Genomic DNA, 17,500 nt, shown 5'->3' on the forward strand with positions numbered 1-17,500 from the left:
GTGTATGGGCTCTTCTTGATCTTGTTAATGTTCCTTCTTTCCATATTCTTCTATTCTCATCATTTACCGTTTTTGCGTCAGCCCTTATTCGTTTCTTTAATATTGATGTATTTATGTTTCTGTCTCGTTTTCCTGCTTTTTGTTTATATTTATATATTTTGCAATTGTTTTGTTTTGCAGTTATTTTTTCTGGGTGGAGGGGGAGGGGTGTCGTCTGAGGGCGGTTGATGATGTGTCTCGATGGAAGTTGTATATATAAACAATTTATATCTCTCTTTGTTTTTAACTGTCTATATTCTTCTCTTTCCGCAGTGGACACGTCACGAATGGTGTTCGCGCATGGCCCGGAGGCCCTGCTGAAAGAGCGACGCTTCATGTACACCAACACGCCTCCCCCAGAGGGCGAGAAGATCGCCTTTGAGACCTTCTCTCCACGCATGCTCCCTTCTTACGGAAACCACCTAGCACGTGACCTCGGCCAGCCAACCGCCTTTCGCGACGTGCACACTCTGGGCTCCTCGCGTCCTTTCGACCGGAAGAACGGACACGGCGACGGAGGGAAGCGAAGCCTGTACCACCCCAACAACGGTCCTCGCAGCTACAACCCCTACGTCAAGGAGACCAGTTTCGGCGGCAAGCGGGTCACGTTCAAAAACGACCTGGCCGCGCAGAAAATGAGGTCTCTGGAACTGTCCCCTCCCCCTCAAAGCCCAATGCCTCCGGAGAGCAGCACGGCTTTCAGGGGAACAGAAGACTGCTCTCCAGGCTTTGGAGAATCCTACCCCGGCCTTCACCGGGGCTCCCACGACGACGACGATAACACTACGACGTCGGGAAGCTACACCTTGAACCTTGATGACGACATTGACGATTTGCCGCCGCCCATCTCATATTCTGTCGCCTGATTTGAAGAGAAAGACTTGGTGTTTATTTTTTTTTATACGGCTACGACTCGTGGCTGCTTGTTCTCCAAAACGCAGACCCCTAACAAGCCATAATTGTGGTGTGTCTTATCCGAAGAAAAAGAAGTATGCTTTGACGAACATTCTTGTAGCTCATCCCTATTATGATTATTGAGAACACTTGTGGTGTTCCGGTCTCATGGGGAAGAGTGTACAGATTTCGGCGAACACAAACTTCTTCCGCACTGTAGGAGAAGAGTTTCTGTGCTCAAGTCAGTACTGGGACTGATAGCCCCTCTTTTATGTGGAAGATATAAGGACAGTTGTCTGTTCGGAAACGGAGAATAACCCGTAACTTTTCGAGATCATAATCAGTTGTGAGACAAACATCTCAGAAAAGGCACGAACTATTAACCATCCTATCGCGTGACTGAAGGCTATATTTTTCAGGACATACATAACTTTGGTTAACACCCCCTCCCTACTTCAGATCAGAGCTCTGATGTTCTGTTCTGTAACCCTGAAAGAAACCTCCCATGTTGCACAAGGCTGTGACTTGGGAGAAACTTGATGCCTCCAGATACTGCATGTTCACTGACGAGTTGGTCTAGACTGTGCGTGCGTGTATACCTGTCGGGTGTTTGTGTACGTTGTTGCTTTAGTTGAAGACATTGTTGTTTCCCCTGACGACTTCTCTTTGCAAGCAATGAGAAATGTGCTGTTGCTGCATTGAGCCATGATGTGCTCGATACTACTCTATGAAACAGGTCGATCTGACCATAATGATGTGTTTAGATTTGTATTCGTGGTGCGCCCTGTAAGAATGTTTAGTAGGTGTGCTATGACTGCAGAAATACAAGCCGAGTGCACCCCTTTATTTTATCATCCACACTTGTGGCAGGGTTTCAACCCTGAAGAGTTTGATCGGCGTTTTATGTAAAACTGTATGTATGTAAAAGTTGCTTTTTTGTATCATGTTATTGTTTGTTTTTTCTCCCGTCCGTTTTGTTTGTTCAATACCAAACATGCTTACTCGCTGCAGTGACCAAATGCATTTCAGTTAACGATTTATTCGATCTTGTTTGCTTTTGTCAAACAGCTAGGTTAGATGTTTAAGTGAGTATTGTGCATTGTTGATGTTGCTGCTAGAACTACTGATTAGCTTTGTTGTGTTTTGTTTGGTTGTGCGTTTTTTGTTTTACTTTTGTTATTTTTTTTTGTACCGACAACTTATAGGCAGAAGCAAGCTTTTATTCACCAGACCACAAGAACTAACGAAACGATTCCTGCTGGCTGTTCTGCAAATAGTTTTTTCTTTTCTTTTCTATTACTTACTAACGAAGAATTATACATATACCAGCCAAAGTCTATTCTGCAAAAATCAGCTTCATTTACCAGGTACTGTGCTTCAAATAATTGTGTACCCGTTAAGTGCAATGAGTTACTATTTGTTTCTTTTGCGGTTGACCGCAGTTTACCTCATTAAACGGCTTTCTGTTATTGTTTTAACCAATGCGGACACTTCTCTAATTGGGATAATTTACGCCGGCCACGTGCAGATGAATGTAGACTGATATTTGGTTATAAAACATTTTACTGTTGTTGTTTTGGGTGCGTGTTTTTTCCCAAAGGTCTGAACTTTTTTTTGGCAAAGAAGAAGAAATAATGATTATTCTCAGTACAAGTTCTCTTTTTTTTTTGACTGGAGATGGGGGTAGGGGGGGTGGGGTGGGGAGGAGGAGCAGAACGTTCATCATATTGCCTGATTATTAAGAAAAACATGTTGGTTTGCACATAGACTTATAGTGAAATGCAATTCACGTTTCCAACCAGAGAGCAGATTTGTCTTTCACGTTTATGTTTGGACAATTGTAGAGCGAGATCTCCATCATATTTGTGACCCTCCACCACGAAATGAGTCGCATGTCACCTCGCGCGGTTCTGCGCTAGGCTTAATATAAGTCCGGGGAGTGTCTGGTAACAGTGTGAGGGTCACCTTAGTCACAGGCTTATAACTCAAACAGTTTTCGCTCTTTTCTAAAAACGGTTTTCACCACTGGATAGAGCATAAAAAAAACTGTAGGAAAATGTAAAAATATGAAAATCATATAAAAGTGACATGCGACTCATTCCGTGGTGGAGGGTCACATTTGTGCCCTTTTTTAGTGTGTTAGTTCCATGTGGTGCAACAGGATATATTAAGAGAAAAGTTTAGCGCGAGAAGAGGGGCACGATTAGGTTTGACGGTATGAGGAAAAGAAGACACCACTCTTAGAAGATGTTATTTGTTTGAACGTGTACTTATTTAGGGACGCATCTCCGACTGTTAACAAAATGAAACCAAGATACCCGTACAGGGTTATTTTTTTGTGTAGCTTTTGTTGTTGTTGTCGGTATTTTTCAATATAGTGATTTATGTATGAAGCTTTCACACGCAGTCTAACCCCGATCAGCGTGACCCATTATGGAAGTCGGAGCCGAGAAGAACGATTTTGTGTTGGTCGACCACAGTGATGCACCCGTTTGCTTATTATTGGTCTACGTGAACTGCTCTGGCAATGACTTCCACAATGGCGCTGCTTCCTTGTCTTGGCTTGCATCCTGGTTTCACTATGTCCCATAGAACCACGGCTATCAGTCAAAGTAACCATCTCATTATTCGGACACAGAGACTGCTAACGTTCCAAATCAAGAAAAACAAGATGTTCTTGTCAATGCTTCGAACAGTAAGATACGTCACAGCACTATTTATTTATGTCTGTCTGTCGTGTCTCTTGTTTTTTTCCACTTGAAATGCCATTAGTTTGAGGTTTTTGTAAATATGTTTTTGTTTTGTCCTGAACTAATCTTTTCAAACATGTAATCTTTCTTGTTTTTTTAATAACCATCCCATGGTTTTATTTTATAATTATTTTTCTTTAATAGTGATTTTGTATTCGCTAAAAGGAAATAAAATGAAGTGGGTTATTTTGCTCGCGATATAATTTTTTTGCTATTTGTTTTTCAGTCTGTTGATTCTGATTTAACGTAAGTGAGAGGAGGATGCCACTTTGCTGTTGCTGTTGTCGTATTACATTTATACTGGTTAGATTTTACAACTTATATTGTATTCTGGAGTTCCCCAAAATATAATACGATCGCGTTACTCTTTTGTTCATTATTTCCACAATGGCTCTGCACTATGTCGATCGATTTACTTGTGAGACCTAATAGTACTACGCATTGGTATACGTTAATTGTACACGCGAGTCTGATGGAACTGTTATCAATTATGTATACGATAACACATGTCTGTAAGGTACCTTTTTGAGACTAAATTCGTGGGTGCAGGTTATGTATTTTAGTTGCTAGCTGTGAGGTTTTCTGTTCGTGTCAACAAAAGTTGTTGTGTTTCCGGCTGTTTATTTAGTTGTGAATCCTTTGTTTAAACAATTTGTTTTAACGTAGAGGGGGGAATCGAGACGAGGGTGTGGTGTGTGTGTGTGTGTGTGTGTGTGTGTGTGTAGAGCGATTTAGAGAAAACTACTAGACCGATCTTCATGAAATTTTACATGGGAGTTCCTGTGTATGATATCCCCAGACGTTTTTTTCATTTTTTTTAATAAATTTCTTTGATGACGTCATATCCGGCTTTTTGTGAAAGTTGAGGCGGCACTGTCACGCTCTCATTTTTAAACCAAATTGGTTGAAATTTTGGTCAAGTAATCTTCGACGACGCCCGGACTTTGGTATTGCATTTCAGCTTGGAGGCTTACAAATTAATTGATGAGTTTGCTCATTAAAGTTGTCATTAAAATCGATTTTTCGCAAACAGATTTAAAATTGATTGCATCGTATTCTACATGACATTCTGAATCTAAAAATATATACATATGTCATGTTTACTCTTAAAATGTGATCACAATTAACGAAAATAGATTAATTAGTCTGACGATTAAAATTTAAGAGATCGATCAAAAAAAGATTTCATCTTATTGTTTATCGTTTCCTGATTCCAAAAACATATAGATATGATAGGTTGTATTCAAAACAAGCTCAGAAAGTTAACACGAATACAGAAAAGCGCGCTTTCCTGCTTAGCACAATACGCTACCGCGCTATTCTGGCGTGTGCATATCACTGCGTTTTGCACGTGGGAGGTGAGCGATTTCCTTCTCGCGGGGAATGACGAAGCTGTACTGTCTTGATGAAAAAAAAATACAGTGCGTTCAGTTTCATTCCGTGAGTTCGACAGCTTGACTAAATGTAGTAATTTCGCCTTACGCGACTTGTTGATTGACATGGGCCGGGAATGACGTATAATTATGTTGAAACGCAGCTTTCATTCCACCCTCAACGATTGTGTTTCTTTCTTATATGTTAAAATGAAAACAAAGTCGACGGTGAGGTTACGAAAGGTTTTTGTCCTTCTATATTTGATTTACTATGATCGAATTTTTTTTTCGTGGAGTTTTCCACCGATGAAAGAAGTTGTGCTGAATATTAGAGTGCCACAAAAATTATGTTTCGTGCATTCGATGCAAGAGCTCCACGCACACACACACACACACACACACACACACACACACACACACACACACACACACACACACACACACACACACACACACACACGCAGGTACGCACACACGCACACACACACACACACACACACACACACACACACACACACACACACACGCGCGCGCGCGCGCGAACCGCAACACACCCAACAAACAAAAAGCCAAACGGTTCCTTCTCTGTTTGTAAATCCAGGTAAAACAATGCTGCATTCTACAAACATATTTTTTTCACTTACGGTCAATAGTCTAACGGTCTACACGCTGATTACCTTTTTGCTGAGTTAAGCAATGGATGGACAAAACATAGTAGAGAGCTAAAGTTCTCGTGGTTTTTTTTTATATATTTTTTTTTAATCACTGTTCTTACACATATCGTGCAAATGGGTTTGACCTACCATGGATATTGAAATGTTGATACAAGTTCTAGTATTGTTTTGTTTTTGCCCGTGTATCTTCTGCGGCCAGTCCCTTTCTTCTTTCCGTTTCCGTTTTCCTCTCCCTCCTCGTCACCTTCCCTTTGTTGGTACTCATGCATCAATGTTGACAGCCATACGCAATGTTTACCAAATGGAAGTATATGATTATATACTTGTGTCAGGACCGGGAATTCCCGCTAACAAGGTTAAAGTTAACGATACCATATTTTCCGAGTAAGCGTCCGTATTCACAGCACGGATACGTCCGGAATTGTACATGAAATAATATGAGCATCCTTTCCATGGACACATACCCACAATATACAGCCTGGATGCTTTCTGTTGTGGAAGTGTGGTTTTTTTGACAGCATTTTGTTCCGCAAATGATACTTAAGCCGTTGTGCAAAAAAGTTAATTCATACACAAAATTCCCGGGAATTTATTTCCGTTCCGGACTGTTACGCCCTTAGAAGGTTCATTTATCCGCTATCCGTTGAGCGGAATAAAACGACACGCTGAGTACTTCAGTTATCGCTTTATGTTCCGTTTTCTTGACGATTAACCTCCAGCAGAAATGGAAGCTGACTGTTGCATTGGGAAGTCTAAATTTTGTGTATTTTGCATTTTTCCACCTACTCTGGGTTGGTTTTGTTTGTTTGTCAAACGGTCATACACGTAAAATTCCACTCGTACAAAAAACACGAGTGTACGTGGGAGTTTCAGCCCACGAACGCAGAAGAAGAAGAAGAAGTTTGTTTGTTTTGTTTTGTTTTAAGCATTTAGTCAGGGTGCTCCAGAGTGATCAAGTTATAACGAAGCGATGAATTGAATGTTGTTGGTTTTTTTTGGAAGTAAAGTGTTTCTAACCCGTTTCCGATTTTTCTCCGAAGAAAGGACAAACTGCGTGTTTCAGGTTTATTGGTTTTGTTTTCTCGTATTACAGCAAAGAATCATGTATTGCACGCTTAATAGAACAATACATAATTTGGCAAATGATTTGTTGTTTTTTTGACCAAATTTTACCTTTAAAATGTAATTTTGATTATGTTTATTTTGTTGTTGACGAGAGGTGACCAATGAGCATGAGGGTACCTTTATTAACCCAATATGGAGCTACTCCATGTTTTACAGAAGAGAGTCGCCTTTTTTCCATTTTCGTTGAGGTCTAACTGTAGACATAATATATATATTTAAGAATACGAATGCAGTTTCACGAAAGATGCCGAAGATAATTTGTAAGATACTTGCCCCTTTGATCCGAATAAAAGTAAAACATGGTGTTACTCAGTTTCAGTTTGTTTGTTTGTTTGATTAGTTGGTTGGTTGCTTTTTTTTTTTTTTTTTTTTCTCTTGTTTTTTTATGGACGAGGTTTGAGAAGCGCAAAAGAGCAGTATCACACATCTATTCGCGAATGTGTTCTCATCTGATCTTATGCAATGGTATTGGTAGAGGACTATAAGCAGGGAATAACATGCTGGAACAACTCAGCAAAGACACGGTGAATGCATTTGTTAAGATGTAGCGTATCTTCAGACAAGAACCAACAGGGAAGTCCTATTTCGGGTGGATGTGTGTTTTTTGTTTTTTTGTTTTGGTTATTTATTTATTCTATTTTTTTATACCTGCAACATCGCACCCTTTCCCTAATCACATGATATAAAAGTTTCCGCTAACAGTTTTGCTTTGAGGCTGTTCTTGTTTGTTATTGCAGTTAATGACCAGTGGGAAAAACTTCTGTCTGTCAGTAAAAGTTATTGAGCTGTGACTAGTGCGTAGTTGTTAGAGCATTAGATGTTTTCGACCATAAGACTTAGTGCATCTGCGTTTACAGCAGACTGAAGAGGTATATATATATAAGTCGAACGTTTGCACATGCATTGTCCTTATCAACGTTCACATTAATAAGTGCACTCTGTGGACATGAATATATTACCAAGAGAAGTATGGTTGCATTCATAGATGGGTTTTTTTTCTGCTGGCACAGAATCAGGTATTTTACTTGGGACAAGTCTGATGCTTGAGAACATATTACAATTGGATTTTTTTAATATATTTTTTCCTCTCTTTTGCTTAACGCCCAGCCGACCACGAAGGGCCATATCAGGGCGGTGCTGCTTTGACATATAACGTGCGCCACACACAAGACAGAAGTCGCAGCACAGGCTTCATGTCTCACCCAGTCACATTATTCTGACACCGGACCAGTCCTAGCACTAACCCCATAATGCCAGACGCCATGTGGAGCAGCCACTAGATTGCCAATTTTAAAGTCTTAGGTATGACCCGGCCGGGGTTCGAACCCACGACCTCCCGATCACGGGGCGGACGCCTTACCACAAGGCCAACCGTGCCGGTTTACAATTGGATGAACTGCATAAGTTTGTATATAATATATATGTTATAACAATTCAACACTATCCAGCGACTGAATGTCTGTGTACTGTTTGTGGTTTGTTTATTTTTTCTTCTTCTATGTTGGCTTCAATTTCATTTAAACCAATCAGGCTTGAGCTGTTTGATTAGCATTTCATCAGGAATGCATGTGATTTGGGATGTATTTTTTCAATGTGATGAAACATGTTGAACAAATGTGACTTGGCGATGACAAATATAGGTACACTAAGCAATTGTATAAAACTTATGATGTGTTAAAACGGGCAGCTTGATGCCCCCCCCCCCCCCCCCCCCGTCCTTGCCTTCCCACTGCCCTATTAATGTGCCCACCCTTTTCTTTACCCACCCCCACCCACCACCACCATCACCACCCAGATTCCTACCCCTACCTTCTTCCTTTAACCACCCCCCCCCCCCCCCCCCCGTTCCACCATTTTGACTGTGCCGTTAACGTTGTCAGAAGTGTCGCGGTGCCTGCGTTAAGTTAAAGAAACAATAACATTTTAAACACCACTCCTTCCCGGTGTAACACGAAATTTTTACTCCAAGAAAAATTTACTCCGGAGTAAATATTTCGTACGAAATTCTTACTCCGAGTACACTTTTCGTACGAGAAAAGAACTCCCCAAGGCACGAAAAAATTACTCCCTCCACGAAATTTTTACTCCCCATTTTTTTTACTTCCAGTAAAAATCTCGTACGCAAAAAAGGGGTTGCGGGCGAAGGGATAATGCCAATAAGTGATCTTGCGCACACGAATGTCGCGCTACCCTCCTTCCACCCCTTCCACCACCAAGACTAACAGGGGACAAGGGAGTAAAAATTTCGTACACCTGGCATGGGAAGTTAAATTGCTCGTGTTGGGGTGAAGTAATTTATTCGTTATTTATTCGTCAGGGGAGTAACATTTTTGAACGAAATGTTTACTCGGAACTCACCTGTCTTGGGGAGTAATTTTCTCGTGCAATGGGGGAGTGCTTTTTTCGTAAAGGGAGTAACTTTTTCGTACGAAATGTTTACTCCGGAGTAAAAATCTCGTGGGAGTAATTTTCTCGTGTTACACCGGTCAAACAGTTGGGCTCACCATAGATCGGATCTGTGCAGGCGTGTACATGGGATAAGATCACCCCTCTACTTAGCGACACCCCGACTGCAGGTTGTGGCGAGTTGGACATTTTAGATGAATTGATTTCTTTCAAAGTCACGAATTTAATTCAACTGTTTTCACAGGAATGATGATGATTATGCCATTAATTCACGTGCACAAGCTGAGAGTGAAATGCTGTATGGAGTCCCTGTGATACGTCCTGCACATCCTCGAGAGCTAGCTGCTTGAAATAGGACGCAAACAAGAACAAGTGCAAAACACTTCATTGTTTATATAATATCACCGGATTCCGAAACGCATTCACATTAATATATATACAGGTACATATTGTGCGAAACGTACCAACCATTCAAGGGGATAAAAGCATTGTATCAAGAATTGCTAATAACATGTGGCAACTATGGAAATCAAGAAATGCATATTCAGTAATTACACATCTGTGGGCTGTTTCAAGGGTTGAATTTTGCAGACGGTGGTGTTTTGCCGCAGACCAATTAATTATAAAGCCTATATTATCAAATTAAACCTACGATGAAAAAAGGACGTTGCTGCAAGTAAGATGAACATAGAGTTAAACATTACACAAACTGCTGAATAAACCTCTTGAATCAAGTAGTGCAAAAAAAATGTAAACGTTCTTTATACAAAATCTGATGCCAATAACATTACGTAGTATACCGGCCTAACGAAGATATTAGCAGGTGTCCAGTGTTGCTATCATTAACACAGATTTAGTCCCTTTTTTGGGTGTGCGTGTGTGCGCGCGTGTGTGTGTGTGTGTGTGTATGTGTGTGTGTGTGTATGTGTGTGTGTGTGTGTGTGTGTTTGGCGGGGGGGGGGGGGAGGGGGCGGTAATACACCTATCTATCAGTAGTCGTATTTTTTGTCGAAGCAATACATTGTGCACATATTGAAGTGATGAGTGCATGATATGCGTGTAGTTACATTTGACGTGCGTGGTTTTGTTAGGGTTGTTTAAAGGTATGAGTGCTTTCGCTGCCTACGCTAAACGTTAATTGGTTTGGTTTTGTACGAGCTTGAGATTTCTAGTCTTGGCGCGTCTTATTTCTGAAAGAAACAGGTACTATTTCAAATGTGTTTTTTCTGCAGAGTTACGATAGCAGATTAGTTTGTAGGTCCCGTAAAAATCTAAAAGACCAAACAAAACACACACAGGTAAAAAAAACGAATGACTTGTTTATGAACATCGCTATAAACGTATTGCACATTTACACGGGGTCAACGCTGAATTGTTTTCATGGTATTGTGCTCCTACTGCTCAAATAGGCAATGATTTACTGCCATTTTTTAAGCTGATATTTTTGCCGACTAACGATAGTTTCAGTTTTGTTTTTGCTTTAAGTTCCTTAATTACTCAAATATTAACACATTGACCCCCTCCATGTACCACAAATCTCAAACAATGTTTTTGGCAATGGGAATAAAGTCCTTAAGTCTTGACTTTTATGTATACTTGTTCAGAGTGATTATGTTTAATATCCTTTTTACATTTAGTCAAGTTTTGATTTTTGTATGCACTCATGTCCCACAAAAATATTGAGGCGTGATAAACATTCAGTAAAGCAGATGCACATTGTCTAGTTCGGTTTGTGTACTGTTTGGAGTGGTCTTTATCTACTGACTAGGTAAATGTGCATCTTTTTTGTGAAAAGAAAATGCCAGTTTTCCTTCAAGATTGTTATAAACGTGTATTACTACCTTGACCAAGTTTTCGACACCCTTCATGGTTGCTGGTGTGTGTGTGGGTCTTTTTTTGGATTTTTGGCCATTTACTCATTTTCGTTTTCGTGGTTTTTTTTGTTATTCCTCCTGAGGTGCTTTTACAAAATCGTCTTGTTAATGTATATTAGTATTGTTTATTTTGGTCATTTTGGCAAGCACATTTTATGATCACACATTGCAGTGTCCTTATCAGATGACTCACTTTTTTGTAATGCCAATAGATGTTACACTCGACTCTTTTCTTTCAGACATTCCTAACGGGATATGACCTATCTTCACACTGCCAAGTTTAGGAAATTAATCAGATGGTTTTCCCTGTTCAGACTTTAAGTACTTGTCAAAGCCGCACAGTTGATAGTCTTTGTAGAAAAAAGATTGACTTAAACGATTTGGGGTGGAAGGAAGTGATCACTTGCCTTCTTCTTCTTATTGTTAATTTCAGAATTTAATTTGGGTTATGTGTCGATTCTATGCCGTCGATTTAAAGATTGTAACTCAGATGTTGTTATAACTACAGAACCACATCAATGAAAATGAGTCCTTGTGAGAGAGAGAGAGAGAGAGAGAGAGAGAGAGAGAGAGAGAGAGAGAGAGAGAGAGAGAGAGAGAGAGAGAGACTGTGTGTGTGTGTGCGTGAGTGATTGTGTGTGCGTGCGTGCGTACGTGCGTTCGTGCGTGCTTGCGTACGTGTTTGTATGTATGTGCGTGCGTGTGTGTGTGTGTGTGTGTGTGTGTGTGTGTGTGTGTGTGTGTGTGTGTGTGTGTGTGTGTGTGTGTGTGTGTGTGTGTGTGTGTGTACAACGTTAAAAAGATAGGAGATTTTAAAACAAAGTAATGTTGGATTACAAAATCCTACCAAAAGGAGAAACAAGACTTCTCGAACTTGCAAAACGCATATGATCGACGTTTTTTTGTTGTTGTCAGTTTAGACTTTCGCGGTTTGTTTTGTGTTTTTGTTGCAGTTGCTTTTTTACCTTCACTCGGTAAAAGGCACTGTTCCTCGAAGTTTCAATGTTAATCGGAATTATGATCGACGAGCATGTACCTCATGTACTTCATAAACGTCTGCTGTGTGGCATTCATGTTTTTACACCCCCGGTATGAATAGGGGTGTGTATAGGTTTCACTCGATGTGTTTGTGTTCGCAAGTAGATCTCAAGAATGAACGGACCGATCGTCACCAAACTTGGTGAACAGGTTCTATACATTCCTGAGACGGTCCTTACAAAAATTGAGACCAGTCAAACACACGGTTAGGGAGTTATTGGTGGATTAAAATTATACAAGGCCTGGTATAGACGGACACCCCCGTTGGTCAAAGGGAAATAACCATTCTCACTGCCACCAACTGAGAAGGTTATTTCCCTTTGACGGGGGTGTAGTTCCTATCGGAGGAATTTCTTGTTTGAGTACACTTACCGACGTGTTGGCTGTTTTGGTTTGTTGTGATCTAGATTTTACTTTTCTTTTTCTCTCCCTTGTGTGTGTGTGTGTGTGGGGGGGGGGGGGGGGGGGCGGTGGTGACAAAGAAGGGTGAAATAGGGTTGGGGGGATGGGGGACCGATAATGTTTTTAAATTTTGTTTTTAAATTGCGCCCGTATATGTGCCTCCGACTTGTGGTTAAAAAGGGTTGCTCGTTTCTTGTTCAGAAAAATATCCATTTGTTTGGCAATGAATGTACGATTATTAATAAAGGTTGTTGGTTTTTTTATTCGATTTTGTCTTTAGTTTGATTTTTGTTTTTTTAATTTTATGATGAGATTTTGTCTCAATAAAGATATGAAGCTTCTTTTTTTTAGCTTTCAAATAGATTTTATTTTTTTTAACCAACAAACACATGACCAACCTCCACTGTTACTGGCTACATAATTATTTTAGGAATACCATAGCTACACATTAATTAAGATTGATACTTGTGGAGTGCGTACGGAAAATTGTAGAGTGCTCAAAAGGTGAGCGATGCTGGTATGATGTTGAAATGAGGTTGGGGGGGGGGGGGGGGGGGGGGGTTGGGGTCCACACGGATATTGATCAAGGTTTTTTTTTTTAAATTCTAGTTGTTGTTTTTTCTCCCCCGTACATGCGCCTCTTTAACAAATCTGGCTGGATGATTTTGTTGATCCACCCCCATTCAAGCCGCTCTTTCCCTGTGTGCTCCGATCGCTACCTGCATTCAATATATATATCGATTTTTAATGGGGGGGTTAAATTTACGTTTGATATGCATAAATTCCTGGAATCTGTGTGTGGTATGTCGTGGAGTTCAGTTTGTTGCTGTTGTTACTACTGACCAACCATTACTGTGAAAATGTTTTTCTTCTTTTGATATTATCAATTTACATTATTATTGTTAATATTATGATTTATTTTCTTGTTTTTATTATTATTATTATTAATATTATTATTATTATTATTATTATTATTATTATTATTATTATTATTATTATTTTAAAAGTACTAGGAAGGGTTGAAGATATATGATTTTTCTTCTTTTTTCTTATCGCGTTCTATTTGGAAACGTTTTTTTCTCTCCGCAGTGTTCGATATAAAGAAATATACCAAAATTGTGTTAAGAGTTTTGTTAAACAACATGTGAATTCTTTTCAGGCGCCTTTTACATATAGATATGTGTGGATGCTTGAGTACTCTTCTAAATAATCTGTATGTGTTGTGATTTTCTTACATGTGTCTTTTTGAAAACTGTCAAGAAATAAATTGCATGATGTTTCAAATGAGTGCGTTTGGTTTTCTTTCTTCTTCTTCTCTCTCTCTCTCTCTCTCTCTCTCTCTCTCTCTCTCTCTCTCTCTCTCTCTCTCTCTCTCTCTCTCTCTCTCTCTCTCTCTCTCTCTCTCTCTCTCTCTCTCTCTCTCTCTCTCTCTCTCTCTCTCTCTCTCTCTCTCTCTCTCTCTCTCTCTCTCTCTCTCTCGGTCACTCTCTCTGTCTCTGTCTTTATCACTCTCTCTGTTTCTGTCCTTGTCCCTGTCTCTCTCTCTCTCTTTCTCTCTCTCTCTGTCTCTCTCTCTATCTCTCTCTTTCTCTCCCTCTCTCTCTTTCTCTCTCTCTCGTTCTCTCTCTCTTTCTCCCTCCCTCTCTCTCTCTCTCTCTCTCTCTCTCTCTCTCTCTCCCTCTTTCTCTCTCCCTCTCTCTTTCTCTTTCTGCCCCAAAGAAACAAAATTCATCGTCTGGTACACTTGATTATGCGATAAAGAATGTGTGCCTAAATAATCAGTTCATCCATAATTATGCATACGTCGCTTCAAAGAAATCCACACATCAACCTGGATGTTCAACAACATTCTTTGTATCAAACATATTCTTTTATAAAACAAAAAATGTTGACTTAAGTTTAACAACACATCAGACAACGCTACATCGTTGCATTTGGACAGAGACAAAGAGAATTGTTCACATCCTTCTTCTGATTGTAATAAAGAGCAACAACAAAAGTTTCTAATTAACTGAAAAAGATGGCTCGATTTTTTGTTCAGGCCATAGCACAGTTAAATTGCTGCAGCAAATGTGCTGTGAATTGCCTGAGTCGGCAAAGCTGATTATTTTTCTTCTGAAAAACCTTATTATGGCCAAAAACAATCATGAACCAATCAGTTGGTCGTGTCAGTTTATGACAGAATGAGTTCTCGACCTTTTCCCATTCAATCACAAATTTGGCTTCTTAGAAAGTCAACTGAACAAGAGGTGATCATTCTGTCTAAGAAACTGCACAGCGATTCGTCCTAACAATTTCTAAAAAGCTCGAGATGGGACAATCGAAGTGAGAACCATTGCAACTTTATCGCAAAGGGCAAAATGGAATTTGTAAAAAATGACAATGTGTGTACTGAACAAAATGTATAATGTCGTGTCTTTGGATTAATTGTGCTTCATTGGTTATCTGTCCCTTTATTTCTTTTCTCTCGATCTCCGTTTCTTCTATTTTCGCGTGAGTGGACTTTATCATTTGTTCAGTCGAGCTGACACCACAATTCAACACACAAAAAGGAACAGGTGCAAAAATTCGCTAAAAGCTACAGCAAATGTAAAGCTGAAACAATCAACAACAAGTAACAGTAAAAAAGTATAAAAAACAAAACAATAAAAACCAAAGATAATTAACAAAAGTGCTGACACAAACACTGACAGGCGAAGCAAAAGAGACAGAGAGACAGAAAAAGAGAGACAGAGAGACATAAAAATAGAGAGACAGAGACCGAGAGAGACAGAGACCGAGAGAGACAGAGACACGGAGAGCGAAAGAGAGACAGAGACAGACCGAAGAGATAGAAACCGCAGAAATAAAAACAAGTCGCGTAAGGCGAAAATACAACATTTAGTCAAGCTCAGTCGAACTCACAGAATGAAACTGAAAGCATTTCATTTTTTCTGCAAGACCGTACACTCGTAGCATCGTCTGTCCACCGCTCGTGGCAAAGGCAGTGAAATTAACAATCCAGAAAAGCGCGGTAGCGGTTGCGCTGAGGAGGATAGCACGCTTTTCTATATCTCTATTCTTTTTAACTCTCTGAACGTGTTTTTAATCCAAAAATATCATATCTATATGTTTTTGGAATCAGGAACGGAAACGGAATAAGATGAAATTGTTTTTAAATCGATTTCGGAAATTTTATTTTAATCATAATTGTTATATTTTTAATTTCCAGAGCTTGTTTTTAATCCGAATATAACATATTTTTATGTTTTTGGAATCAGAAAAAGATGAAAAATACGATAAACATAATTTTGGATCGTTTTATAAAAAAATAATTTTAATTACAATTTTCAGATTTTTAATGACCGAAGTCATTAATTAATTTTTAAGCCTCCAAGCTGAAATGCAATACCAAAGTCCGGCCTTTGTCGAAGATTGCTTGGCCAAAATTTCAATCAATTTGATTGAAAAATGAGGGTGTGACAGTGTCGCCTCAACTTTTACAAAATACCGGATATGACGTCATCAAAGACATTTATCGAAAAAATGAAAACATTGTCTGGGGATATCATACCCAGGAACTCTCATGAAAAATTTCATAAAGATCGGTCTAGTAGTTTACTCTGAATCGCTCTACACACACACACACACACGCACACACACACAGACGCACACACACACACACACACACACACACACACACATACACCACGACCCTAGTCTCGATTCCCCCCTCTATGTTAAAATATTTAGTCAAAACTTGACAAAATGTAAAAAGATAGTTGAAGCAATGTTGACTCACTTTATTTTTACACAGCTCCATTGTTTCTTGCCGCACGAAACCTCCAAAGAAGCCCCCCTTCTATTTTCCTTCAATTCCATTGCCCAAACGGCAGAACGGAAAGCGTGCATCAGCAGAGCAGCGGGCCGTGCTGTCCTTGTCACGAATAGCGTCCAGAATGTTGGCACGGACTAAAGAAAGCAGTGACCCAACGTGTTGGTTTCCTTCCTGTCTTCTCGGCTCCATTACGCGATCCACCTTTCCTTCTGCTTTTCTTCTTTCCGAGAGAGTGAACCAAACGAACAGTTCAAGAAATAGTCAATGGGCTCTGCGAATAAAAAGAAAGAAGAATGTATGTGTTACAGTCGAACCTGCCCTGGAGACCACCTGTCCATAAAGACCACCTGCCTATTAAGACCACCCAAAAGTATCCCCGACGGTCTTTACGACTCAAAAATCAACTGTCTAAAGAGACCACCTGTCTAAAGAGACCACTTTTGCTCAGTCCCTTGGGTGGTCTCTTTGGACAGGTTCGACTGTATTGATATCTTCTTTCACATTCACTAAACATGGATATATGTAACACACGTGTATCACTGAAAATCGTCTACCATTTCACTTCCGGTGTGGATCACGTGATGTCGTTGGAAATTATGAGAATACTGTTACATGGAGAAAACAAAGTCAACAGTAAACCTCACTATTCCAGTGTATATGCTCTTCCACATTTCCAACCATTTAAGCCATACCAGAAGGGGAAAAAAGGGAGTGTGGAAAATAACTCATCTGTTTCTTATTTCCTTATTTAGCCTAATGTTGAAGGTGGGGTGAAAAGTTGCAGTTACATCTTTCCTAATCAGTGTCTTGCAACTTCCGGAGCCGGCGACGTCAAGAGGTCATCATGTCAGACGCAGCATTACTCCCCTTTAATACCGGGTTGCTTCCCTTTACCTCTGCGGCCATTAAGGGAAGACGAAGGAAAAAAGAAGCCGAGGAAATCTGTGGCCAGTGTAGGCATGTAAGAGAAGACACGAGATAGGCTGCTGATGCTTCATTAAGCACCCAAAACACCCACATTGCATCGTCTTCCGTTTTGGGGAGGAAGAGGCAGGGACGAATTATGGGGGAGAGGGGGGGGGGGCAGAAGAGGGGTGTGTCGGAGGGA

The 17,500-nt window shown here is 40.1% G+C and overlaps 1 protein-coding gene across 1 annotated transcript in view; it reads left to right on the top strand.

Annotated features, from left to right (window-relative positions):
• Positions 1–2,604, top strand: part of LOC138968001 (uncharacterized) — a 29,987-nt gene extending 27,383 nt beyond the window's left edge. Inside the window, exon 6 of the mRNA XM_070340562.1 lies at positions 313–2,604. Within this exon, the coding sequence (XP_070196663.1) occupies positions 313–905 (593 nt within the window). The 3' untranslated portion in view covers positions 906–2,604. The remainder of the gene's footprint in view (positions 1–312) is intronic.
• Positions 2,605–17,500: the final 14,896 nt, after the last annotated feature.

This window comes from Littorina saxatilis, linkage group LG6 (genome assembly GCF_037325665.1).
Source record: "Littorina saxatilis isolate snail1 linkage group LG6, US_GU_Lsax_2.0, whole genome shotgun sequence".
In the NCBI taxonomy this organism is placed as follows: domain Eukaryota; kingdom Metazoa; phylum Mollusca; class Gastropoda; order Littorinimorpha; family Littorinidae; genus Littorina; species Littorina saxatilis.